General features: G+C 47.8%; 1 protein-coding gene across 1 annotated transcript in view; it reads left to right on the forward strand.

Annotated features, from left to right (window-relative positions):
* Window positions 1-27,769, forward strand: part of LOC118232300 (glucosidase 2 subunit beta-like) — a 116,355-nt gene that overhangs the window by 21,220 nt on the left and 67,366 nt on the right. Inside the window, exons 8-9 of the mRNA XM_035427182.1 lie at window positions 2,254-2,332; window positions 18,438-18,524. Coding sequence (XP_035283073.1) covers window positions 2,254-2,332; window positions 18,438-18,524 — 166 coding nt within the window. The remainder of the gene's footprint in view (window positions 1-2,253; window positions 2,333-18,437; window positions 18,525-27,769) is intronic.

Consider the following 27,769-nt stretch of genomic DNA (forward strand, 5'->3'; position numbering starts at 1 on the left):
GAAATTATATTCACCTTTATAATTGTCTTCGCCCCCCCGCCGACGTGCGCGCGGCGTTCGCCTCGAAAGCTGCGGAAATGGAACGATGGCGGCGTTTTTCTCTCATTGGAGACGGCGAAACGTTTCGGCGCCCCCCGGTGTCGGGGTCTAACGCCACACAGCCGCCGCTCGAGGGCTTCGGAACACGGCGCTTGACGATGGCTGAGGTCAGGACGCTCTTCCCTTTTGGCATTTGCGTCTTTTAGTGCCTCAGAATGACTTTTAGAAAGCCAAAGGACTCATTTCCTGGTCTGGCCAGACAGACAGGCTCTTCCCGCTCCTCGTTTGCACTTGGTTTTGAGTGTTTACCCCAACCAGACACTGTTCTCTGCAGATAAGGCCTAGCCGGTGTCCTCAAAGTTTACTCAGGCACAGTAGGCTAAGAGGGTGACAAACATAAAGCCATCCCCTCATCATCAACATTCATTTAGCCAATGTGAAACGGTTCTTCGTGGAAACTTTGTGGATAAGTTGTGCTCTTTTTTAAATTGTGAAAATATATATATATATATATTTTTTTTAAATTTGTTTTTGGTTTTTTAGGTCTGGGTTTATGCAATGCACGTGCTCTCAAACATAACAATTGCTTCTGCTAAAATCAGCTTTAATTCTGTGTATATTCTTGTCTCTTGCGCTATGCTGTATACACACACTGCTTATTGCTTTGGCTGCCAGAATGAGGGGGGGGGGAAATAATAAGCACGTGTGTGAAAAAAGCGCGTGGAGTCTGGCATCTGTTCATACCTACAGATGTAGACTTCAGTTAGCCTCCATTCTGCTTGCCTGTGTTCAGGCCTACTCTGGAGCCGCTAGCTGGCCCAGTGCCCTTGCTTTGCTAATAAAAAGCCATTAGCTAACACAGATGAGCTCAATGAAGGAAGCGCAAGCTGCTACAAAATGGCAGCCGGCTCTGTGAGTGGGGAACAATGCAGCCACTCAGGTTTGCCAGTCTCGCAGGGAAAGGGCTGGTATTGTTCCCAGGGTCGGTGCTGGCAGGCTGGGCCGATTTCGTAGTGCGATCGGAGGTAATTACTGGTCCACTGAGCGAGACCGCGATTGTGGTGTTGCGGCCCCCCCGCCCCCCCCCCCCCCCCGGTCATCAGCGGAGGGCTGAGATCGCCGCGGGGGACTGCCTCCGTTGTGCGGGAGTGTCCTTCTGCACTCGCGCAGATTCCCTTCCCTGCTGTTTACTGCGCCGCACGTCCCCTTTCCCGCCTCTGCTTCCGTCGGGATAGAAGTGCCGGACGAGCTGTTCCTCTGTTCCCCTCAAGAGAACAGCCCGTCCACTCACTGACTATTAGAAAAGCCTGTCCACTCACTGATCAATAGAAAGGTCCGTCCACTCACTGATCAATAGAAAAAAAAGCCTGACCACTCACTGACTATTAGAAACGCCTGACCACTCACTGACCAATAGAAAAGCTTGTCCACTCACTAAGAGAAAAGCCTGTCCACTCACTGACCAGTAGAAAAGCCTGTCCACTCACTCACCTAGAGAAAAGCCTGTCTACTCACTGACCAATAGGAAAACCTGTTCACTCACTCACATTACATTACATTACATTACAGGCATTTAGCAGACGCTCTTATCCAGAGCGACGTACAACAAGTGCATTGGTTCATGATGTAGAGGTGCAAAAGAAACACTCTACTCACGTACTCTACTCACGTAGAGAAAAGCCTGTCCACTCACTGACCAGTAGGAAAGCCTGACCACTCACTAACCAGTAGAAAAGCCTGTCCACTCACTAATCAGTAGAAAAGCCTGTCCACTCACTAACCAGTAGAAAAGCCTGTCCACTCACTAATCAGTAGAAAGGCCTGGCTGTGTTATATGTTTCTCTGCTGGGCCATTGGGTTGTTCCTGCTAATATGCTAACTATATACTTAGCAGGTCCTTTGTTTTCCTGTTAATCTGATAACTGTACTCTTAGTAGGTCTTTCGCTTCCTGCTAATCTGCTAAATGCACTCCTAGCGGATTTTTCTCTTCCTGCTAATCTGCCTTTCTGTATTTTTTGCAATCTTTCACCTCTCGCTGATCTGCTGACCACGCTTCTATTAGCCACCGAGATGAGTGTATTAATCACAAGCGTGTTCTGGGCCAACTAATTTAAGAAAATACTGTTTTAAATTAGATTTTGGGTTTACAGTAATTGTTAAATAAATGGCTTGGGTTATAATCGAAAATCCTTTTGTCGTTTTTGTTTGGCCAGCATAACGGTTGATGAAGTCCAGGCCAACGTGGTAAACCGAGGAGAGGAGGGGCGTGGCTTAACTGAACAGGAAGCTCTGGTGAGTGCAACTGAAACTTAGATGAAGGAACATGGACACTAAACAGGAAGGGTATCCTTCCAAACACTTCACTAGGAATTCTGTGAATGTCTTTACCATAGATGAATATTGAAATATAGATTTCAGTAAAGTCAAGTTTTCAGATGTGCCCATATGACCAGGTGTGATGTTGATTCTGTCCTATTTTTAACAGCATTAAATATTTCATGCCGAGAGTCAGAGTCATTCTCTGTGTAAACAAAGCATTGAATTATTCGGTCTATTTCCTCTTTTAGATTGTTAGACCCATCAAGGTTGAAACCTACTAGATTTCATGAATAAGTGCTTTGATGAGTATGCTAACACTGTCTTTCACACTTAATTTACGTTTTTGTGCATTACAGACATCATTAAGTTATGTGTAACTTAACTTTCGACCTTGGAGAAGCACAGTGTACTTAAGGGAAAGGAAATGGGGAAGGCATATCTACATCAGATGCATAGCCTTGCATTAGTGATGCAACGTGAAGCAACCTAATAAAAATTCTGGTTATGCGTGTGTGCAAGTTTTGGGAGAGTTTCTGTAGTTATCTTTAAGTGTACTGCAAGGTGTAATGGTCCTGCGTATCCAATGCATGTACCTGTCCAAGCTAATTTCACAACCAGCCCTTACTGATGTTATCGTCCGCAGACATTGTGTGCATGCGCTCATGACAAAATCTGGCTCTCATGGGGCTGTCAGGCAGTGTACCCAGCTGTAGGGCTCTAGGTAATGAACAGACACACAGTGGTGCTCTAACGGTGGAAGGTTCTGGAATTTTTATTTTTTTTGTTAGATCTGTTGTTACCGAGTTCCGAGTTCTCTTCTCTGCGTGCTGTACCTTCACTCATTTCCTGCAGAGAGTGGCTCCTTTAAGGTAGCCATCCAGTGTTTTGAGGAGCGTGACACTGACATATCAATCGTATGACCTTCCAAACCCAGTCAAGCATCCGTGGAATATTCTGGAAAGGCGCAAGAGACAGTATTTTGCTTTGTCGTCGACTGTCTATTCCCTGACGGACTCTCTAATGGATAAGTGGTGTCATGTTCCTCCTGTGAAATTCCTGAGCCTGGTAGAGTCTGCCGCGACTTACGCTGACCAAACTACCCACGGGTGTTAGCCCCGCCCCCTCTTCAGTGACTTCAACACCAGTGTTTCTGTTGTCTTGTTTACCACCAGAATGTCTTTGCTCGTCAGGGCATTGGAAAAAGTGCGTTCACACAGTGAAGGGGGGTGCCATTTTGTTAGAGTTCCTAAATATATAAATTTTCTAACTGTACACTGGGTAATTTAGGCCATTCCGCATCACATTCAGGACGCTGAATCGCCGTTGGGGGCGAAACGGCATTACTTCCCCTGCTGTTACGTGAGGAGAGAGTCGGGCGCAAGTTCGCTTCGGGAGCTCTTCCGAGTCCTGTAACAGATGAGTTCGGAGAGGGGACCCGTCGCGTTGCTTCTCCAAGACGACCCTTAATTGCAACGTAGAAAGACTTTCATTATCTCTGGAAGGATGTTGGAAATTGGGCTTGTAGTATTTGATTTCATAAACCTCTCACTCTGTGTCATTTTTGCACCTTTTTATTAGTTTTCTCCCACAATAAGCTTTAGGCGCCTGCCCAGAATTCAGTTTCCGCTTCAGTAAGCCAGGTAATGCAAGGACAGAGAGTTCCCCGGTAAAACAATTTGACGATCGAGGGTAACATTTCTTTTCTGCCGGTGAAATCGTCGAGCTGCCGGCTGAAGTGTGTAAACTGCGCTCGCCTGCGCGGCTCCTCCAGATCTGTTCTGGCGACTTCCCTCGCAAGACTGCGCCGGTTTACACAGTCTTTTCCCAAAAGCGCTTTAATTGGGTTTTTAAAAATTTAATTTTAATAAGGTGACCGCATCAGAACAAAACCAAATTTCCCCCCCGGCACCGTCTGAATTAAATATTATTGGTAATGAATACAAATGAAACTGTGTTGTCGTTAAACTAATTTGTTGCACTTTAAGTGTTTCTTTGCCTCCTATCCTCTGATTCTCCATATGATTCTTCATAAACATTTTTTGTTTGCTTTACATTTTTTGTTTTTAAGAATTTGTCAACAAGTCATTGAGGTTGGATGTGACTATAAATATACAGAATGCTCATTTGAAAAGCATTGTTTTCATATGTGCCATATTATCTGTTTCAACTTGTGGCCTTTTTACATTTTAAACCTCATTATGACATATTGTGATACTGTATACTATATGTGATACTATATACTACATAAGTATTTTGCTAAATTTTAGCTATCAATATTGTAATACTCTATGCTATAGCTATTACCTATCAGTATTAGATTGGGCGACTAGTTTGGTGAGAGCAAAAGCAGACGGCACAAGTGGCCATCTTCTGTGTCCAGTTTTGTGTCCTTTTTCTTGACGTGTTTGTGAAGCTGCAGTTTTGGATCGCTCGACGATGCGGTACGTCCCCTCTGTAGCCCGGGAACATGTCGCCGGAGACGCATTTCACTTTCTCCTGATTTATCCTCGACTGTCGCGCGACATTCCCGGCCTCGTTTATGGGTCCGCGGGAGCTAAGAACACTCCGAGCTTCGGCTTTTGTCATATTACAATGTTATTTGGGGAGTAGTACTATTAGTTCAATTGCTATGTTATTAGATTAAGTATAGACCGTGGCAGATTTATAACTGGCTAGCTTCAGGTTGTCTTCAAAAGTAATATCCTGTCACTTGGTTGCAGTGTATTTTTATTTTATTTTATTTTCTTTTATTTCCCTGGGGCCATGTTAAACTCTCGGCCCATTGTGAAAAATCAATATTTATATTTTTACGCCATTTTTTTTTCTTTAGTTCAGCGTATAACTGTGTTTACATATCAGTTCTAGTGTTTGGTGGATGTCTTTATTTCTTGGTCTTTGCAGTCTGAGGTAAATGAGAGAGAACATAGTGAGGAGAACAGGCTGTTCAGCCGATCTAGGCTATTTTACACTGTAAAAAACTACAGAAAACTGCATTTTTACAGTAAAATGGGATTTCACTGTTTTTCCTAAACAGTGTCAAAGTTGTGTAGGTTAACTCATTTTATTTAGCCATCCCATAACATTTATATAGTTAAATAACAGAATGTATACAGTTTTTTCACTTTCATTTAATGGTTTTTCATTGGCAACATGGCTGCCATTTTGTTACAGTGTAGAGTATCCAGCAGTGTGTCAGGCCTCTATAACACGACCTGGAGCGCTGCTTTGTGCATTGGAAGCTATACTTCCTGGTTTAAATGCCAAATTTCCCACGTACGCCGACCCAGTCCCCGCCCCCGCCCCTGGGACCGGCCTTCCAGAACCCTCCGTAGCTCCTTTCCCACCTACGCCGACCCAGTCCCCGCACCGCCCTTCCAGAACATTCCACGCCAGCCCCGCTCATGCCCCCTTTGCCCACGCGGTGCTTCTGAGAGAAAAACCCTCCCCGCCAAGCGCTTGGCTCCTCACACCATCTGTTTCATTCCGGTGACATTTAGCTCCACATTCCCAGCATCCTCTGGGGCGTGCATATTCAAATATCTTCACTAGTCAATCTCCCCCCCCCGCCCCCCCTTCCCCCCCCCCCCCCCCGACCCAAAACCGCGTTGCGTAACCGCTCAGAACTGAGTGGGTTTGCATGTCGGTTCTGGTGCCGCGGAGAGCTGTCTCCTCGCTGCGGCGTCCTCTGCCTCAGCCGCGCGGTTTCCGGCTGCGTCTGCCGGGCGGATCAGATTACGGTCGCGGTCGCGGTCGCTGCGGACGACGGTCGCGTTTGCAGATTGGCAGCGCGGGCTGAACAGGCGGCACGGGACGGTTCCTGATGCGGCCGGACGATTTTCGGCTGTTTGGGAGCAGCCGGACGAATCCTCCTCTTTTAAATCAGCTTCGTCGGCTCCAAATAATTTGCGGTGGCAGCGCATTCTGTTATGCGGTTCATAGCTGTAGGTTTGAATGCCAATGCTTTTGTTGTTTGCAGGCAGTACCTCTGTTAACCAGTGGGTGGCAGCAGTTCCCTTTCAGAAACACGTTTCTTTTTTGAAGTCACTTTCACAGATCATTTAATCTGTGTCATAATTGTATAAAAGTATTTTGTGGATAAACTCCTCCTAGTGACCTATTGAAAACAAAAGGTTTATCTTTTGTGTGCAGAGGAACAGACAGAGGAAGTTCATTTTTAATGTCTGATATGGACATTTACGTGCGGTTTTGAAAAGGTTTGTCTGTATCGCTGGGACGTGGTGTCGGATTGAAAGCAGGAAACAGAGAGACCGTCTTCACCCACCGTCGCTGATCCAGTGTTTTCGTTTCTGCTCGGAGTGCTTTCAGAAAAAAGTTGAGAGACGTGAATTGACAGGTTGAAACCTGGCGGGGGTAGTATGCGGTAGGCAGCGGCGTGAAGAACGTAGCCTTCGCTTTGCGTCAGAAAAATGCATTGTGGGAATCTTTTTTCTCTCGCCCGTGTTTAAGCAGATGGCGCGTGATGTAAAAGTGTCTGAAGTGTCCGGAGGGACACGCTTCCTTCCGGAACTCTTTCCCCTTCCTCTTTTCACTCTTCCTCTCTTTCACACGTTAGGGAAGAACAGAAGGAGCGTTCCAGCTGTGCGGGGTGGGGGGGTCGAAGGTTACCCTGCGGTTGAAAGGTCATGGGTTCGTCAGACATAATACATCCGTATTGTCATGGCGGGAAGAATGTGCAAGTTACCCACAATGCAACACTGACTCCGGTACCTGGCAAAACAAAGAAATGAAAAAATAGAGAGTTCCAGATGCCGTCTCTGCTGGACCCCCCTCCTCCCCCCCCACCTCATTTCATCACAGGCGGTTATTTGTAAACAAGCGAGACCTAATGTCCGCTCTTCACACTGCGCAGATGTAATCACTGTGGCGATACCTGCGCAGTCGCACACGGAGCGGGCGCTGGCACGGGCTGGGCTGCCAATCAGAGCTCAGAGTGGCTGCTGGCTGAATATGCATGACGACCCCGTCAGTCTCACTGCGCCTCGCCAGAGGATTCTCTTTATGTCCTTACGAGTGCGTGTGTGTATGTGTGTGTGTGTGTGTTTGCGCGTGTGTGTGTGTGTGTGTGTATGTGTGTGCGTGAGTGTGTGTGTGTGTGCGCACGTGTCTGAGTGCGTGTGTGTTCTGTTTGTGCGTGTGTGAGTGCGTGCGTGTGTGTATGTGTGCTTGCATGTGTGTGTTTTTCTGTGTGTGTTTTCAAGTGTGTGTGTGAATGTGTTTGCACGCACGTGTCTGAATCTGTGAAAACGCTGCACGGTAAAATGGCTGCATTTGCTTCGTTTTAGCAGTGCCTTCAGTAATCCCTCATACATCCCACCGTGCAGACAGAGGACAGCCAGAGAGCCGAGCCGCGCGCTGCTTAGGTGGAAAATGCACCAGCATCCCTTCGGTCCCCGTCTCCTGCTCCTTAATCCGCTGTTTAAAATTCTCCGAACAGCCGTACATATTCACTGCTTCGGCCATTTCATCCTGCTGGAGAGAGAGGTTTCTGCAAGTCAGTATGATATAAATAGCTACTGGCTTTACGAGCGTGTGATCACGTCGCACGTACAGAGTGATCCAGCAGATTATTCTGCGCATTATGCAACATATAAAACTGCCTTTCAAGTGGGCCTCTGGGTGGCTCACGCAGTGAAGACGCTGGATCCGAGAGTGAAGCGTCAGCCCTGCATCAGGGAGGGAACAGCTGGCCCAGCCCTGCCTGGGAACGGTAGGGGGTAAGCCGGCTAGTTCCATCGGTGTCACCGCCTTTTAGCGGCCTCTACTGGTCAGACCAAGCGCCTGCGGGTGCGCTAACCGCGAGTGTGCTGCCCTCGTTATCCTCGTTAGCGGCATGGGCAGCATGTAATTGGTGGTGCGTCAGGAGCGTGAATAGAAGCGTCCCTGGAAGTCTAGAAGCACAGCTGTCTAAGCAGGTAAGCCACAGACGTGCTGATGCCCTGTCACCCTCAGCTGTGGCTGTGGATGATGGTGCTGCTGTCCATGGTCCTGATGACTGGGGGTTGGGAGTCAGTAAGAGGTACTGACATAGAGATAGGAGCAAAATGTCTTCTGTGTTTTTTGGCTTAGAAATCAGAGCAGAGCTTCACGAATCACAGAGCACATTCATGATAAGAAACGGAACAACGTCCTCTGTGATTGGTGGATACTGTTAGGCTTAGAGCACCGCTGTCCATGGTGCTGAAGACCAGGCTTTGGGTGACAGAAGAGAACTCCCACACTGGCTGCTCCACTCTCACTCCCACCTGGCATCACAGAGCCCTGGAAATACATCTGCTTACATTACTGGTTTATTTTAAACTAGATAATCTTTACTTTTAAATATTAACTTCTGTGTGGCATGACAAAGAGAAAGTTGGTAATTCAGTTTTAACAACAATAGGTGACAGTTTTCAGAGCCTTGAAAATAACTTTTGAGTCCTCTCTTTTTATGCTGTAATATTTATCTTATATATTTACTCTAAAATTATATGTTTTTTATTATATAAATCATATGATTTTTTTCAGCAGATTTTGATCTGTTGGTCTACCATCTTTCTTCATAACTGGATATTTTTGTCCACTGTCAGTTCTTCTGCGTGATGCAACGTATGTGGCGTCAGAAAGAATGAAGCGGGGGGAATCAAACAGGCTCTGCAGCGTTTGTTCACAGTTCATTTTATTCATAGCGGGGACCTGATTGTGTGTTCTAACCTTGATTTGTAAAGATTTGTGTACGTTGCTCATGCTCATTGTACTTGCCCCTGAAAGGTTATTTGCTTGCATTCTGTTTTTAAAAATATATATATTCTTTCCCAGGGGCGCTGCAAGGTGAAATTTAGCTTGGCTATTCTGGGACAGCCTTGCGCTGTGCACCGTCCCCGTTTAATAAATAAACAAACAAACAAATAAACCGCGAGGAGCCATTGGCCGTGTGCAGCCCCGTTGTATTGTTACATGCAAGGTCCGGACCAAGGCGATTGACGTACAGGTCCGTTTTTTTAAAGAGACAAACGGGCCTATTCAAAACGAAGCTCAAAATGAAGGCTGTATCTACGGGCTGGGGATCCTAGCATGTTGCATGTGCCTGAATACGTCATCATTGGATTTTAATTTCTGTGTTTAATGAAATATAGTCCTGAATGCTTAATGACCAGCATGTTATGTGGTGTCATACTGGCTGCTTTGAGACAAAGTTCTGGGCACTGACTTTGTGGCATTTGGTAATACCGGTGAATTTGTGTACCTCTGGAAGAGTGGATTTTGTATGTTCACCCAGGTCTGTCAGTCTATCTCTCTCTCTCTTTTTCTCTCTCTTTCTCTCTCTCTCTCTCTCTCTCTCTGTCTTTCTCTCTCTCTGTCCCCCCCCATGAGCTGGGTAATTGTAAAAGTTAAGGAGAGGTATAGGTGAAACTTCTCGAGAATTATTGCCTATGTGTCAAGGAAGAAATGACTCAATTTTAGGGCTGTTGTGACAACTGCTAAGTATGATGGAGGTGCCCACCTTTCTCCGGAGGGCCGGCCGAGTTCCAGGCACTTCCTGCTTTATAGGCCGTGGAAAGGGCCGAGGAGATATTGCCCAAGCGCCGCCTTCTGCGTGTCCACCAGGAGTGACTTATGTCCTTTGTTCTCGGCGTTTCCTTTCGCTCGCCTCCTGGATTGCCTTTAAATTACGAGGCGCTTTCATTTTCTCTCTCCTTCCTGCTGATAATTTTAGACGCTGCGCCCGGTGAGTCATTTGAAAGAGGGAGAGAGAGAAAAAAAAAAGAAATAAAAAAAAACAAGCACATGCAAGCAGTTTTACAGATCAGTTTTAATTGGTGTTTTTCCAAAACTATTTGAGAAATATAACAATTTTTTTTTTTTTTTTTTGGTGGTGCCGTGGCGATGATATCGACTGTTTATTCACATGTTCTTTTTAGCGTGTGGCTGCACAGTTTTAGTCCCTTGAGAGAAGATGCGGGGGAAAAAAAAAAAAAACAAGAGTTAATTTACAGCTCCTGGGTGAAAATCTGTCTCATTTAATTAACACCAGGCAAGTGAGAACAACGTCTTTTCTACACTAAGGGACGAGCAGAGAAGGAGCCTCATCTCTTGCACATGAGTGGATTCATAGAGGTCATAAAAGTTTCATGTATTTTGCTTTTAATGATAGCTTAATGATGTCAATACAAACATCACAAAACTAATAGAAAATGCTAGGAGAAGCATTTCAGTCTATCACTGAAGATGCGGCAGTCCTCTTTCATCGCTTGCGTAAATGAATTAAGGATTGTGGTGCTGTTCATTTATGGGCATATTCCGAACATGCCTCAAATGAAGCCACATATAACGCATTCATACATATTGTATTCATATTGTGTACTCACAGACATTCATACATGGGCGTAGGAAGCATTGAAAATGTGGGTGGGACAAGACCAGAAAATTTTTTACGGAGTAGATGTCATTTCCTGTATTTTGGTGCCTTTTAACAAGTGGTTTGATACTTTTATCTGGCTATACTAGCATGAGAAAAATTATGGGTACATTTTGTAATTTCATACAGAGGAAGTGGTTGGCCCCAGATCACATATTTGAAGATATTAAAAAGCTAAAAGTACAGAAATTGATTTGATGACTAATTCAGAGCCATCTTTAATAATGACCACTCATTGCTTATTTAAACTTTCCATACATTCATACATATTGTATTCACATTGTGTTTTCATAGACGTTCATATAATATGATAATGTTAATGACAGCTGGTACTATTTGTATTACTATAAACGGTGAATTATTTAACAATCACACAATCCTTTTTTGTCTCGCATAAGTTTTTAAGTAGAATGTACTGTTTAAGTGGAATGTACCAAGTAATTGCAGTGGCAGTAATATTAAAATAAAACAAGCACATTTAACCCTTGTGAATAAATACCTTCTGTATACGATAGTGTCGAAAATGGATACTGTAAGGAATTTTGACATGCATTTAAATTTGTTCCATGTGTGTGCATAAGCTTGCTCGCCTCTGCTGTCGGAGTGTTTCCGAAAGGTCGTATTCAAAAGGCGGAGTGCGAAACGGACTGGTTTTCGGCGCGGTTCTGCCCTAGCGGAGGGAACCGCACCGCTGTGCCGGTTTGAGAAATGCAAAGTTTGTGAAATTGTTTATTAATACGGAAATACGGAGAACTGGTTCGGCGGAGAGACGCTCCGTGCCTCGAACAAGCCTGCTCTTTACACGCGTGAATTAATTCCCGGGGAAAGCTTGGATTGGCGCTCGACAGATTTAAATTATTTATGTCGCGTTTTCCCCAAAATTTCAAACATGTTCATCATTTATCCCCCCGGAAAATAAGTATGTAAATATGCGTGCGGCTGCATATTTTGCGGCTTGTGTCTGTATGGGACCACCAGTGTGCGGCCTCCACCTGAGTGTTGAGCATCAACTGACTGCTCTTCTTCTGTGGTGGAGTGGGAGGGGGATTAATTAGCCAATTAAACAGGGGCATGATTAGATGGCTGGATTGAGAGGGCTGGAGAGGGGCTTTGGTCAGGGGATGGTTTTAAAGCGCCATTCAGGCTGTGATTGTGACTATTTTTCTGTAATCCTGTGATTAATCATAATCAGTCCATTGAAGGACTCAACAGCCCTTATAGATATAATGCATTTGCTTGAGTTGTTGAATCAAAATGTAATTTTGAAGTGTAACTAAATAAGTGCCACGTAGCACACAGACACACACACGCACAGACGCACGCATACACACTCACAGACACAGACGCACACACAGACAGACACACGCACACACACACATACACTCACATACACACGCGCACACAGATGCACACGTGTGCACACAAACACACACACGCACACATACACACACACGCACACACACACACACACACACACACACACACACACGCACACACACACACACACACACACACACACACACACACATACACACACACACACACAGACAGTCTTTGATTAAATGCCCAAGTATTAATCTTTGTATGGCACGGCTATTATATCCGTCCTCCTGTCTTACGCTTTATCCAGCTGACATTTACTGGCTCAGGTACAGCGAGGCAGCAGTGAGTCAGAGAGAGTGGAGAGGACCACAGATGGCGTTATCCCTAATTACTCTCTCTTTCTCCCTGCTTATCCCTCTCTCATACTCATCCTCTCTCTGCCTCTCTCTTTCTCCCTGCTTATCCCTCTCTCATACTCATCCTCTCTCTCTGCCTCTCTCTTTCTTTCACTCTTTGTATCAGTTTTTTTTTTCCCGACCCATCTCTGTCTCTCTCTTGGCTTATTTATCTTTCCCTTGGTCTCAGGCTCCCTGCTCCGTGCTCTCTCTCTCTCTCTCTCCACCCCCCCTGTCTTTCTTGCTTCCTCTGTCTCTGATTTCCTCTCCCCCCACTTCTCTCTCTGTCCAAACTGTGGAGTCATGGTTCAATTACACATGCAGTACACACACACACACACAAACACAAATACACACACACGCACGCACACACACACACACACACACGGCACAAGCACACACACACACACGCACACACGGCACAAGCACACACACACACACACACACACACACACACACACGCACACGCACACACACGCGGCACAAACACACACGGCACACACACACGGCACACACACACACGCACACACACACGGCACAAACACACACAGCACACACACACACACACGCACATACACACAGACAAATACACACACACACACACACACGGCACAAGCACACACACACACACACACACACACACACACACACTCACGCACGCACACACGCTGACATTGAGGGCCGAACACACAGCCTGTCTGCGTTCTGCCCCAGTGCCTCCCAGCCCTGACCTTTCCCTCGCATTATTAGTCTTATATATCTGATAGCATTTCCATTTTTTCCATTAGCCTGTAAAGAATAGCGCGGCGCTATTTCCATTGTGACCTTTTCCGTCTGTGTTCCTCAGCCGCGTTAGCCGGGCTCGGCTGAAATCACAGGGTGTAGCTTAAGACTGATTAATGGGCGGAGGGGAGCGCCGCGCAGGTGTTAAGCTGAGTGGTTGAGGCTGAACGGGCCTTTGCCAAGCAACGTCTCCGCGGCGACGTGGCTGTTTCTGAAAGCAACGAAACGGCATCCTATTTATAACGACTGTCACCGCGCGGAGATCGGCCGAGGGCCCCGCCCCGCCCCGCCCTCCCACAGCGCTGTCAGAAAGGACTCTTGCGGGCGTGGCTCGGTCCGTCCCGGCCGGCGCACGCGCCCCGCCCGAAACCGCGAACGCGCGGCTCGCGTCGGAGCTTCCTGTCTGTCCCTGGCGGCACTGAACGCCGCTTCTCGAAACGACAGGATCAGGGGGAGGTCAGGTGACCGTGGCGAGGCCTGTCCCCCTCTGGCTGGCTCCGCCCCACACAGGGATGATTGACAGCACGGCCGGCCTATCAGAGGTCTGTTTGAGGCTCTGTGGGGATTTCACCAAGAGGAGGCGCTGTGTGACCAGTTTCCCTCATGGAAAAGAAACGTAGCATAAGATACTGAAACAAAATACAGTTTCAAGATCAGAAAAGATATTTCACCTTTTCATGACACTTGCAATGATAATATTTTACGATTTTCCAAGTATCTATCTAAATGAGCGTGTCTATATATAGACGCTTGGTTGTGAAATCACGTTTCCCAGAGAGCCTCGTCTTTAGTGCGTTCCAGAATGTTCCGTTTCTGCGGCGTCCTGCGGCTGTGGAGGGTCCAGTGCGCGGCGCGCGTCTCGGCGAGAGCGGTTTGCGCGGACATCGCGGCTCCGTCGTTCTCCCGAAGCAGACCGGCCCGCGTTAGAGAGCTCAGCCCCGTCAGGACCGACTGGTGTACTGCGATAAGGCGAACGAAGATCAGCGTGCCCAAATCGCTGTTTTCATATATTTTTATAAAACCCCCCCCCCACCCCCCCTTACCCCCCACCATTTCATATTATTTCAGTGGCTGCAGTCAGAGTAACCGAGGAAACGTCGCCATGTTCTATTCAGTATTCAGCTGTTATTTTTCCCAGGCTGCTTTGCTCTCGGGGGCCGGGAGTCTGTCATTACGGTGGGCGTGGCGTAGCACGGTGTCGCACGGTGTCGCACGGTCGCGCTCGCGGGAGAGAAGTCTGCGGCGCGTTCTCACGCGGTCCCCCGGCCCCCCCGCCCTCCCCCCGCGCGCCCGGGTGACATTTATTAATTAAATACGGTGTACCGCCTCAGGACAGGGCTCCGGTCCCTCCGTCTCCAGACGCTAATAATTACATTGGCATTTAGCTCGGCGGTAAACCTTCCCCACGGCCCGGGTAAAATATCCGCGCCGCTCGGAAGCCCGGCGGATCCATACCGGCCCACCTCGCATCGACCCGCCGGCCCGCCGGCCCGCGCCGCCGTCCCGCATTAAGGGAGAGGGGCCGCGTTTGATCCGCTTTATTACATCGTCTGCTCTCCCCTCTCCCGACGCGCTCGCCAGGGGGATACAAAACAGTCAGATCCATTAAAATAAACACCGGGGGGGGGGGGGGGGGGGGGGGGGGGGGGGAACGCGTACGGAATCTATTCGGTCGTTTTGTTCTGCGCGTTCCGGTTCGTTGCCCCGGGAGCACGGGGGTCTTTGTTTCCGAATTAAATATGACTTCATTTATCGATGATGTCGGCGATGTGGGACGTACTGTATCGGCACGGGGAAACGGGAGCCTGTGATCGTGGGTATTGACAAAGAAAGTAGTGCCGGCGTCCCCGCGCGCCTAATCGCTGTTAAATCCCCGGCGCGCTGTACAAATAAACGTATCCCTCCACGGCGCTGAGGCGCTCGCGTGTTTTTTTCCGCGGCTCCCCGAATTATGCAAATGAGCGCCGCCGTTAATATCGCAAGGGTCCCCCGGCTCTCCCCACCTCCCCCTTGTTCCCCCCGACCCCCTCCACGAGTGGAAATTATTAGCCCCGGCGACGTCTTCTCTGGGGGGATGGTTCCCGTTCGTCTTTATCAGCGTGTTGACAGATGGCAAACGGTTGACCCGGAAGCGGTTATGCCCGCCGCTGGCCTTTAATGGGAACGCTTCCTGTAAGTCAAGCGCTTTTGGTGCGGAATGTGCCGGAAGTCCTCCTGTCTGGGGGGGGGTGGCGGTTACCGGCCACACCGCGAGGTTTGCGGACGTTCACCGAGAGGCCGGTGCTCGTACCGTTGCCACGGTCACGCTGCCGAATGTGGCGCTAACAGGCGGCCGTACTTTGCTCGGCTGGCCCCGCGTCGCTAATTAGCCTCCGAGCGCGAGCTTGAATATTAATGCCGCGGCGAAGGGCGGGACGGGCGAAATGAACTGTGACAGAAATTGAGGTGAAACTGAGCGGGTGTGTGTGTGTGTGTGTGTATGCGCATGTGTGCACACGTGTGAGTGTGTATGTGTATGTCAGAGTGTGTGTGTGTGTGTGTTTGTGTGCGTACATGTGTACGTGTGTATGTGTATGTCAAAGTGTGCGTCTGCATGTGTGTGTGTGTGTGTGTGTTTCTGTGTCTGTGTGTGCATGTTTATGTATGTATGTTTCTGTGTGTGTTTCTCTGTGTGTGTGTGTGAGTGTGTGTTTCTTCTTAAGTGCAAAGCATAATCAGTCTTGTGCTCTGAGACCTATACAGGGGTCTCCATGTTCTCCAGTAGAAGATTCATGAGGGTGATTTGGAATACTTACCGATTACCTCTAAGTATCGGAGATAAAACAATAATGTGTCCTTTTATACGCAAACCGACTGATTAAAAATAACTCATGATGGGTTTGGGAGTACATAAATCACTCTTCAGAATTAGTTCAATGTCTCGAGTGCTCTTTAACTTTATCAGTGGAATGCGATTTACGCAGATGTGACTCACCATGTGCGTTTTCAGTACAACTCTGTAGACATTCCAGCCAATTTACCTTCAGACTTAGCTTCCAGTTCAGCGTGTGCTGTTTCTAGACCTTCTTCACCCGCAAATGAGAACTAATACACTGAAATAGATGGTTATTGTAACAAAAAAAAACATTAATGTCGAAAACAACTGTTAAATGCTGCGTGATTTCAATGTAGAGAGGATCATTTTTCAGCAACTTTGGCATTTAACATCTACAAGACTGTTCAACTCTAAAAAAACCAGCATCTGATGTAATTTACAGGAAACAAACTTTGGAGTCACTGCTACAGTTGATTCTCGGCAGACATTATAATGGTTGTGTGTTTATATACAGCATAGTACTTTCTCCTACAGTTATAACAGGTTATAATCGCTTATAACACGTTATTAATGCAATCCTGTATTACCCGCACAGAGGCAGTTTGAATTGTGACTCAATCCCTTTGACGGCTGTTGTAGCTCAAGAGTATATTTCTTTTGCTGAATACTGTTGATTACGGAAGTAAGTAAATCGCATTGTAGTTTCTAGGCTTCAGCACTGAATCAACGGCGAAATAAAAATGGTCTGATACAGTATTAGTGTTGTAATTTCGCTTTGTGCTTAGAACTTAATTATTTTCTTCTTTTTGTTCTTTTAAAATTCTTTACTGAAAGCGAGGGGACCAATTTAACAGTGCCCGTGTCTGCTGCTGACTGGTGTTGTTCTGTGCTAATAGATTAGCATGAATTAGCATGACAACTGCGCGCCAGGGGGACAGGCTAGGATGTGCATCAGCGGGCTCACGGTTCTTCTGTTGAATATCGACAAAAACAAATCAGGCAGCCCTTCGCCGGTGTTCCTGAGGTATGCTAATGCCAAGCGGCGCTCCTCGTGCCGGAGAATGTCGAATTTAGCATTCCTGAACATCAGATGGTGCCCCGCGCACCAATCCCGCGCACCCAACGGGCGGACCTGTTAGCTAGTCCACAAGACAAGTTTGCGGCATTTCGAAACCGAGCTCGTTTGCACGGCTGAAAATAAAGGTCGCCCGGGGGAGCTCGAAATCGGCTCCAGGGTGTTCTTCCGTCTCAAGTTCTACGGGTGCACCTTGCACCTCAACAAGCAATGGATACTGCGCACATTTTTTAAAGATGTTTGCTTTTTTGGTATTCTTGCGTGGTGAGGAGGGTTTTTAAAAAGTGTGAGGATATGGGCGAATGGGCTTTCACTGCTCCATACTTGGTGAAATCAGACGCAGAACTGATGTTGATATTCGGCTCTGACACCTGACTACCAGCTCCGGAGAATTCATTAGCAGTTACAGACGCAGTCACTTCCACCAGAGCGGCTGATAATAGCCTCATTTTTAAATAAGTTTAAAATAAATAAAATAAATCAGTAAAGTCAGCTGTTTATCTTAACCGCACGTTAAAAAGGCGCACGGAGCATATGTTGCTAATCAAATAATCTTTATTTAGCCGTGATTATTATCTTTTTACACTTCTCCGTGGCATTTTGCAGTTGGATGGCGTGATTTCTTTAAAAAGAAGAGTAAGTGTTTGCGAGACGGGTCCTGCTTTTAAGTGTAAATTGCTGTTAAAAGCACATAAATCTGTGCGTGCTCAGTAGGGTACGGCTTTGGCCAGCCTCCTCTCCGCGGTCTCTTTCTGGCACGCAATGGCGGTCTGTTCGGAAAGGTCAGCTCACCTGCGCGCTCGGGATCACCTGCGGAGCGTCCGCCCCCTTTCGCCGCAGCGTGCCCCGCCCCCCGCGCGAGGGGCTACCGCGGGACGCTCTTCGCAGAAATAGCAACCAGCCTGTTTTTTTTTTTTTTTTCACGCTCTTTCCTCCCTCTCTTTTCCCACTCTTTCTGAAGCGCGTCATCGCTCCGGCGGAAAGAGCGCGCGCTGACGCGTTACCCGTTAGCGTTAGCGCCCCCCCCCCCCCCCCACGCAGCCTGTTGATTAAGGCTGGGAGCGTGCAGCGCTTTGTTCGTTAGCTGTGAGATGTGGGCTAGCTGGTAATGCACTGTTAGCCGTTGGATTTTGTGTTGGCGGCGTGGGTTAGCACGTTAGCGGTTAGCCTTCCTGATCAGCCTCTCTCCTCCACAGGCACGGTGTGGGCTAGCCGGGACGTCGCTACCGTGGGCCTTGCCTCTCATTAGCCTCTCTCCCCTTTCTGCGCAGGCCCTGTTGGGCGGGTCCCGTCAGGCTGACCTGTCCCACTTCCAGGAGACGCTGTGGCAGAGCCTGAGGAACGATGGCAGATTTAAGGTGAGCTAATCGCTGTATCCCTAACTTACCCGTTAGCTACCTTAGCGTCCGGCAGTTGTCTGGCGACCTAACCCCAGCTGTACGCCCCCCTCCACCCAAAGTGTATTTGCATAATACTGTGCCATGAAGACGTATTTTCCCCCTTCCTGATTTCATCTGTTATTGCATATTTGTCACAGCGAATGGTTTCAGATCTTTAGACAAATTGTACATAAAATGAAAATTTAATGAAAAAGTTATCAAAACTATGTGAAAACATTATTGCCCCCTTAGTTTCTCAATCAACCAATTAACCAAATTTAATTGATAATTAGATTCAGCTTGTTGAGCACCACCAGGCTTGATTGAAGTTGAAATCTAAATCTCGCTTATATTGAACCTCACCATCAGAGAGAAGTAGCCACCACAAAGTATCTAAAAGCACACAATGCCGCGATCAAAAGAAATCAGGAAGGGGGCAAATATTTTTTTCACGGCACTGTAGAGACGTTTTATATTTCGGAATTTAGAAAGACGACCTTATCCACAGGAGATTTAACACGGCTTGCATTTTTCACCTGCGATACACTCATGCGGACGGATAGTTTACTGGAGCGATTCAGGCCAAGTGCCTTTGCTCAAGGGCACCAAGACAGCGCTCCCCCTGGGAGCCAAACTGGAATCGGACTGTGATTTAGTACCCTGACCGTTACCCTCAGAACACTGCTGTCCACGTAGCAAAATGGGGAACCCTAATTTACCATGTACAGTACAGATGTATGGTAGGTAAAGTTAGGTGTTTTTTGGGGGGGTTTTTTTGCCTGTCCGGTGTCCTGGCACCACCAGAGCCTGAGATATCCCAGCAGCCCCTGGGGCCGGCGCGCGGGCCCTTAATCGTGCGCTCGCGTTAGCGTTAGCGTTAGCGTTAGCACGCGACGGGTCCCTGGGCGTGTCGGCTAACGACCGACGGTCTGCTTCGGCCGAGGCGGCGGGATGATGGAGAGCCACCTGCCGTCGCCGCGGCGATAATATCCGCTCATTTCCTGTCCGCTAGATAAAGCGCAGCAGGAAGTGGAGTCGCCAGGGCTCGCCGCGGGAACCGCCGCTGCCGCCGCCGCCGTGGTCCAGCTCTGTCTGTAATACGCTCATTGCCGAAATCATCATGAAGCTTCATTTCTTCCACGATCAAATGTATTACAATATTTTATACTGATGTGTCAAATACCCCCGCCCCCCATGTTAAAATCTGTTTTATGAGCTGCACCTGCTGTTTTAGCATTTCCCTGATCCTAAAATGCTTTTTTTTTTAGATGATTTGTCTCCTGTGTCATGTGCACTGTGGACTTCTGGGTGTAGCTGGATGTAATTTGTTTTGTTTAAACGTATAATTGTTAGCCGAGTATAATTCGTTTATAACGGTAGGCGGCAACGGAATCATTTAATAGGAGATAGCTTCCGTGTCTAAATACCTATTACATGTTCAGATTTTCCCATTTTGTCGCGGTTTTTTTATGTCCCCAGGTGAACGACTTCGTCGTCTGTCACATTGAAGTCTCCGATGTTTCTTCCTCTTTTAATTAGGCTTCTCTTGTGTCGTACCTACATGTCAGTCACTCGATTCAGCGCTTCTGAGCCACGTATGATGATTCACTTGACAGGAGGCTATTTTTAGCCCCCCGTTAACATTTAATAATCTGGTGTTTATCGCATTGTTCGTGCCTGCACTGGTGCCTTTTCCGACAGCCGAGGCCCGGCTGAGCTCAGCTCGGCTCGGAGACGCGCGGAGAGCGTGAATCAAGTCTCGATAAGAAAAGAGATTATAATAATAATGACAGAGGTGACCTTTTCCGCGCGATTCAAAGGAGCTGTGTGGGCCTGGCTCTAATTGTGTTTCCTGCTCCCGACTGCTGGCTGATAATGGCGCCTCCCCTCCGCACGCGGGCTTATGCAACACTTTTCTCCTCGCACTTTCTATTCCACAAGCAAACGCAAGTAATGACTCATGGGCGCGCATGACCCCATTAAAAATTATTTGTATTTTTATTTATTTTTTTAATTCAGTTTATTTTTCATTATTTAATTCCCCCCCCCCCCCCGTAAGTGTAGCCCGAGGCCGGCTACAGTAATGATAATGGTAACGATAACTATAACCGGAACGCGAAAGCTACCGTAGGCGTAAGATCGCGGGACGTGTGCTCACGTGTGGAGTGTAGAGTAACTCGAAAGGTGCTCTTTCGATCCGGAATGTTCCCTGTCCTGCCTCTAGGCCCTAGGGAGCCTGCTGATGCAGTGAGCAGTCGTGAACTTTAGTTAGCGGCCGCCCCACAGAAAATGGCTGCACTCAAACAAAATTGGTATTCGGCTTCACGGACCGCGTGCGCGGAGGATGAGCAGACGGTGCTCCGCATCTAACCGGGGACTTCCGGTGCATTAGCGGACGCTCTTACTCGCACTTAGTCGCACCGCGCTAAAGAAGCTTTTTTAAAAAAAATTTCATTGTGTTCCTGTTTTATGGCCATTATTCAAACTCCGGCCCCAAGAAAACCCGAGGACCCGAACTGAAAAGAATAGAAGGTGGGCCGGAACATTCCATCGAGTGCCACTGTTTTCGTCGGGTTCCTCCGATTTCAAGCGTTCCATTTGGGATGCTCGAAAACTTCTATTTTTAAACTTTTAAATAATTTTTTTATTTTGTGAAAAGCTCTCTACATCTGTGTTAATGGAATGGCCGTGCCAGGGCACTCGAAAAAAGCCCCAGGAAATAGGGGAAGAGTCTGTGTCAGTGCATTAGGATAAACCCCCCCCCCCCGGCCTGTTTAAGTTCTTAGTTTTTTATTTTTCCACCGGCGGTAAATAATGCAGACGGCTGTACCTCAGTCTCTCTCCCGCGGCTCGCAGTCCGCCGCGCCGCGCGCCGCTCCCTAACGGGCCCTCAGGGCCGGACCAAGCGCGCGTTAGCGGGAACGCCGAGTCTGTCCGCCCACGCCCCGCCCCCGCAAACCGGCTCAAGGGCTCCGCCGGGCTTCAACCACGCCCACTCTCCTCTTCTCCCCGCCCCTTTTGAAACCACGGCAACAGGAGGCTTCCTCCTTGGCTGTGTACGTGGGTACACCGTTGACACCGAGGACAGACACGCGTGTTATTATCTGTGCTTGAGCAGCATTTTAAATGCGTCTTAAAGTATGTTTCTGTGTTTGTGAATTTCATATTGATAGGTTTTTTTTTTTTTTGGATGTTTTATACCTGGGTGGTATGTGCAAAGAAACCCATACCTCCATTCTGATTGTAGCTTTATTGTTCAGTATTCTGGCTTGCTCATGCAAATTGCTATTTTGTGGCATTGAAAATGGAAAGAATGGCTTGCTAGTAATTTTAATGGATAAGTGTGTTGATGTTTGTCTTTTAAACTGAATCACACCTCGGCCCGTTTAAATATTTCCCTTTGGATCATGTGTCTTTGAGCAGCAGTAAAGAGCAGCCGGGTGGTCTGCTGGTGTGTTTGAGACAGTCTCACCACTGCAGCTCAAGGTCTTTCCCCTTTCAGAGGGGTGGGGGGTGTGGGGGTGGGGTCGTTTCTCCAGCTGTCCCAGGACGAGTTTCAGCGCGTGGCACTGGACGCATGCAGGAGCTCTCCGTCCTCGTTCGAGGTACGTTACTGACAGGTGCGCACAGTGGAAGGATGGGAAATCCTGAGCGCGATTTTTCTCACACTGCCAAGAACAAAAAAAATAACTAAAAAAATAAACAAACTGAATCTTCGTGGAATTGTTTGTTCTACCTGATTAATCTTTTGGGGTTCAGTCAGACGGTAGCGAGGTCCTCATATTTTGGGCGGGGGTCCCGTCCTGCTTGTCAGGTGACAGAGGAGTTGATGACTTTAAGTAATTAATTACGCTGAGAATGAAGGAATGCCCACGTGATTCATTTTACGCTGTCCGCTGTGGTCGCGATGACTTGCCGAAACACGCTCTTGTCACGCAGAGGGACGTAGAATGAATTCAAATTCAACATAATGGGACTGAGTAATCAGGAAATAGACAGACCGTGGACCCCCCCCCCCCCCATGCAGCAAAAGAATAGAGAGGGAAGGCCGCTGGTCGATGCTGCAAACGCATGGTGTCTCATGCGCCCCCCCCCCCCCCCCAAAAAAAAAAAAAAACACATTCTGTACTATCTTGGTTAAATCAAGGTTTTAAGTCACCCAGTGGAAGACACCCTTTGGCTTGCAGTTCCCTCTCCATCACTGCTTTTATGTTCCCCGAATGGCTGAGTTAGCCAGCCTGCGTAAAGCAAGACACATTCACGGGCCGCACTCTTAAAGGAGAATTTTTACCATTATTATTTTTAAAAATCCATTTTCAGTTTTCCTCTGTGTTGTGCTTTGTCCTTATTCCAGCGCCAAACAGAGGACTCAGTCAAGTAGAAACCGACAAAAATGATTTTTCTCGGAAACGTCCTGTTCAGCTTACTGAAACTACAGCCTCCCATGATGCATTTCTGTTCTCTTGCACTCAAAAATACCAAACCCTGTGTATTTATGTTTTTCAATTGCTGTCTTTTTTTCTTTTTTTTTTTTTGCAGATATCTTTGTATAACCCCATTCTGTCTTCATATTGCTTTTCCTGAAATGGGGACACTTTTTTTCCCCGTACATTCCGTACATTATTTTTAAACGGCATCACGATAACGTTGAATGCAGATGTTATAATGTCAAACATTTGAGAAAGGGGCGGGGGGGGGGGGGGGGGGAGTTTGGTGTGCAGGAATATTTCCCCATCTGCCATTTCCATACATCCAAGGTATTAGATTTGCACATCAGTGTGTACCCACCTTCAGTCACGTTTTTCCTGGAGTGCGTGGGGAAGCTTGAATGATGTCTTTCAGGTGATTGGAAGATACACTTGATTTCCTCCCTGACATTCAATTTCATGGGGGAATAGGAAAATCTGGTTGGTGGTGACTCTGGTTGGAGTTGTTTACGCACGGCGTATTCACCGACATTTTTTATTTTTTATTATTTATTTTTTTATTTTTTCTCCCAGAGACTCGTAGTCTTGATGGCTTGTTTGCCTGACTTGTGATTCCGACGCGTCTGCCTGTCTGTCGAACGCGGGAATTATACCCGCGCGTGCCGCGGCGTCTTGCCTCTGCGTGTCGGTGACAGTGGGATTTGATGCTGAAGTAGCAGCCCTTATCCGGCTGATTTTTTTGGTTTTAACCGCGAGCGGGCGCGGTGGCGGCGGCGGCGGTGGCTGTCTCACTCTGAAACGCTGCGGGCGTCGTGACAGGGGTACCCGTGTTCTTCTCTCCTTTTGTTGTCTTTGTGCAGGTGATGTTTTCTTTGTTTTTCTTTTTTCCTTTTTTTTTTTTTTTTTGTTTTTTACAGAACTGGGTATTAAGCATTAATTCATGGAAAGCATTTGAATCAGTGATTCAGCCAATCAGATGGAATCTGATGTGTTTATTAGGCAGAAAGCACACCTTTAGACACTGTACCTACACACCTAGAAGAATGCACTGGGCCTATAATCCATATCATTTATAGATTTCAGCACTTAATAGATATTGATTCAGAGTATTCATGCCAGTCTAGAGGATATATAAACATTTGCTAAGTGCTGAAGTGATGAATATGATGTGAATGATTTATGAATAGATATATAGGTGGATAGAGAAGGGGGAGAAAAAGAAATCGTATAATTTAATTCTGAAACGGTGATCATTTTTATGGTAGATTTTCACCTGGAGGGCACCACAAAACTTCTGTCATGTGACCTGATGATTTGTGGGGTTCCCTCGGTTACCGCGTGTGACGTGTTCCGCTTAAAGAGCCTGCAGCGAAGCCAGCGAACACCGCCAATTCCCCCACGCCCTCTCCCCCTCCTCCCCCGCCGTCAGGTTTACGACCATACCGCCGGCCACCAGCAGGTGGCGCCAAAGCAGTGCGCTCTCTCCACGCACATTTCAGCAACGCCAAGGTGGCATTTTATTGTTTTTCATCACGCTGAATTACTAAAATATCAGATGCTGTCAAAAAAAATAAAATAATAAAATGCATTGTGTTCTCGCTAACAAACCAAAGAACCGGTAGCGGCACCTCGGATCTGTCTGCACAGGTAACACTCCGATAACACTCCTATTTTAGGGGTGGGAAACATATGCTATTACTGTGAGATCCATCCCTCTCTGTCTGTTTAAAAAAACACTTACGCCTGCTGAGAAGCCATGGTTGAGCTAGCGAGGAAGACTGATATTTCGAGGCGATTACGTTTTCGGTGTTTGACAATACCGCGAGCGGGGGGGGGGGGGGGGGCTACGCGGTGGCGGTGTGCGGAGAAACGCGGCGCTGTAATTTCCTCCAGACCTGGGGGGGGGGGGGGGGCCCGAGCGGCGTGTGGCAGAGCGGCTTTTACCCCGGCTGAGCGCTCGCTCCCGAAACAACGCTCCCCGGTGCGTTCCCCGGATCCTCACCGCCACGGTGGAAAACCGCTCCGGCAGCCATCTTGTTGTTTGACCTGCTTTGCTGAGCATTTGAATTCAAAATGCACAGAATGCCGTCACTTTCGATGTGGAATAATGACTGTGGCACATACGGCGGCAGTCTTGTTAAACGTGTCACTGGGTGTTCACCAAGTGTATTATGCAAGAGCTACTGTGTGTATTTATACTCATAGTGTAAGGTGTCGAGTTCAACTTTAACTAAAAAACAGAACAAAACCTCAGTGGACTCGATTTGAAATGTAGCCCTATTTTAAAGTGCTAGCGAGCATTAACCAAAGCAGATTAATGTGGTGTTTAATATGTGTTTAACTGTCTCACAGGCATAGCAGGTTAGGTATTGGAGGGTCCCTTTGCACGCATTCAAATGAAATAATGAAAGCGGATTAGTAAAGCGCATTCATACGTCTAAACTACATTACATTATCCGTAAACAGTATAGCATAGTAGCGCTGGCTAGCCGTGTGAAGTAGACTTAGACCGAAGCAGTATGGCCTTAGGTTGCAGGCCGTGTGTTGTTAGTACAGATCATGTCGTACTGTAAACCCTGGAGTGAATTGATTTGGATCCATCTGGAGGTTTGCTGAAAAGTCAGAACATCACGTTATAAGCACTTTAAATGTATAGATGTGAATGACTTAAAAATAAAGTGTAGGCAAAATGCTGTAAATGAAGCTAATGGCAGCGTGAAAGCATCTGTAGATGGTATGACTGTATTTGTTGTTTCTGTGATACGTCCGTTTCTGTGGGTATCTCTTTCTAGAGTTCTTCAGTCAGGGATATTCGTTGTTAGAACTGCAGCATCCGGCGCATTATATTTAATTCCTTTCCAGCAAAACACTCAAGATCTTTTTTTTTTCTTTTTTGTTTCGCCTGCCGTCTTTGCGAAGGCAGAGACTGTGAAACTTTTTTTGCCTGTTGAAAGGAGATTACGCGCGGAGTTTGGCGGATACGGCGGCTGTCATTAGAAATAATCAAAAGAGCCCAGTCGGCAGAAAAAGCGGCGCGGCGCGGTTCGCAGCTGGGGAAGAGTGGGGGCTGTTTAGCGTCTGAAGCCGTCTCCGAGGGCCGGTTTGTCCTCCGTTTGAAAAGAGAGGAACACTCTGTCTGCCGCTGTGCCCGAGGACGGACCGCTGTGGGAATTTCTCAGCTCGGTGTTACCATCGCTCTTCTGTCACTATGTACCTGTTACAAAACACACACGCATACGTCTCAATCAGGAAACAAAATCCCTTACGCTAGAGCGCGGAGCCAAAATGGAAGCATAGTGGAAATTTTGTGTATGCAGTACATTTTTATCATTAAAAAAACTGTTTGTAGGTGTTGCTGAGTGGCTCATCCTGTTAAGCCACTGTTCTAGTGCACTGATGGGACCCGGAGTGTTGTATTGAATCTGGGCTGTACCATTGGCGGCTGTGGCTGACCGCCCTGCTGGGTTACATGTACTACACATACTACTAACGTGGCTCAGGCCAAGATGACAGTATGTTGTCGCTCACCAGCAACCCCCCACTGGTCATATGTTGAACTGCACATGAAGCGTTCTTTGAGAGAACCCATATCGTGGATTGCAGTGTTCAGAAGCGGCGGCCGTCCTCTCATCCAATCACCGGTGTGTAACGGGATGAGGCGCCAGGCCGTTCCGCTAATGCATGTTTTGGCAAGTCTGTCACTCACACCGTCCCGTCCAGAGCAGCTTTTAGCACGATTAGCAACCCCTCTGATCTTAGGCTCTAGTCTCTTCTGTGATATTTTACCGGCATCCTTTCTGATTGGCTACAGGGCCTACTGCTCTGTCAAATGAAAAGAATGGATAAGTGAGCAGGAAAAAAAAACCCGGAAATGTTACATAGCCGCTTTGCATTTTGCCGACCGTGGCGAGCGCGAGAATGTTCAAATTGCGTCCTTCTCTCAAATGTAAATTCGGATGCCTATGAGTCCCTCCGAGCTGTTTCACCGTTTATTTAGATTAGGGCCTCTATTCATAAGTCCACCCAGTAGCTGCTGTGGGTATACACGGCCCGAAGCGGAACGTCTGTTTGATGATCGTTATGAACTTGGAAAATATCCGCCTGTCAATTAATTAACGCTTCCCGAATTTATGTTCTCTCTTCGTTCGCGTCTCTCCTCTGGGGTGGACGAATACCCCCGGTGCGCCATTGTGTGCGTTAGCGCCGTCGGACGGAGAACAGGCCAATCAAACACGGCCGCCTCCCACTCCGGCTCTCCGGGTTTCGTAGAAACGTCGATGAGCAGAAGCCTTATCTGCCGGCTTAAAAACTTGCAGCCGGCTTCTTCTTCTTTTTTCCGCGCCCCCTCCTTTCTCTCGTAAGTACTCTCGAAGCGTGGCGGAGTTAACAAAAAGGACGGCGAGAGAGAGAGAGAGAGAGGCTGTGCTTTAATCGAAGACGGCGTCGAACGGCGAACCGGGGCACGCACCCGTGTGCTTCAGCCGCGTTTGGGCGTCGGTGGAGTGCGAGGGAAGCCCGGCGGCGAGGGGTTGAGATGTGACGCGCGGAAGCGGAGCTGGACGCAGAGTTACGCAAACGAGCTCGAGGGGCCCCGGCTCGTCTCCGCGGCGCGAGCGCCTGTTCGCCGGCGCCCGTTTCCGTGCCGTCCGTCCGTCGCGCGTCTGCCTAGACGGCTTGACAAACTCCGCCGCGGCACGCAAAAAAAAGAAAAAGAAAAAAAAAAGATCTCGCGGGAGTCTTGACCCTCTCAAGACTGTCTGCCGTTGCCGCTTGTTCAAGTCCAGTTTCTTGACAGCA

The sequence above is a fragment of the Anguilla anguilla genome, chromosome 7, assembly GCF_013347855.1.
Source record: "Anguilla anguilla isolate fAngAng1 chromosome 7, fAngAng1.pri, whole genome shotgun sequence".
NCBI classification, from domain to species: Eukaryota; Metazoa; Chordata; class Actinopteri; order Anguilliformes; family Anguillidae; genus Anguilla; species Anguilla anguilla.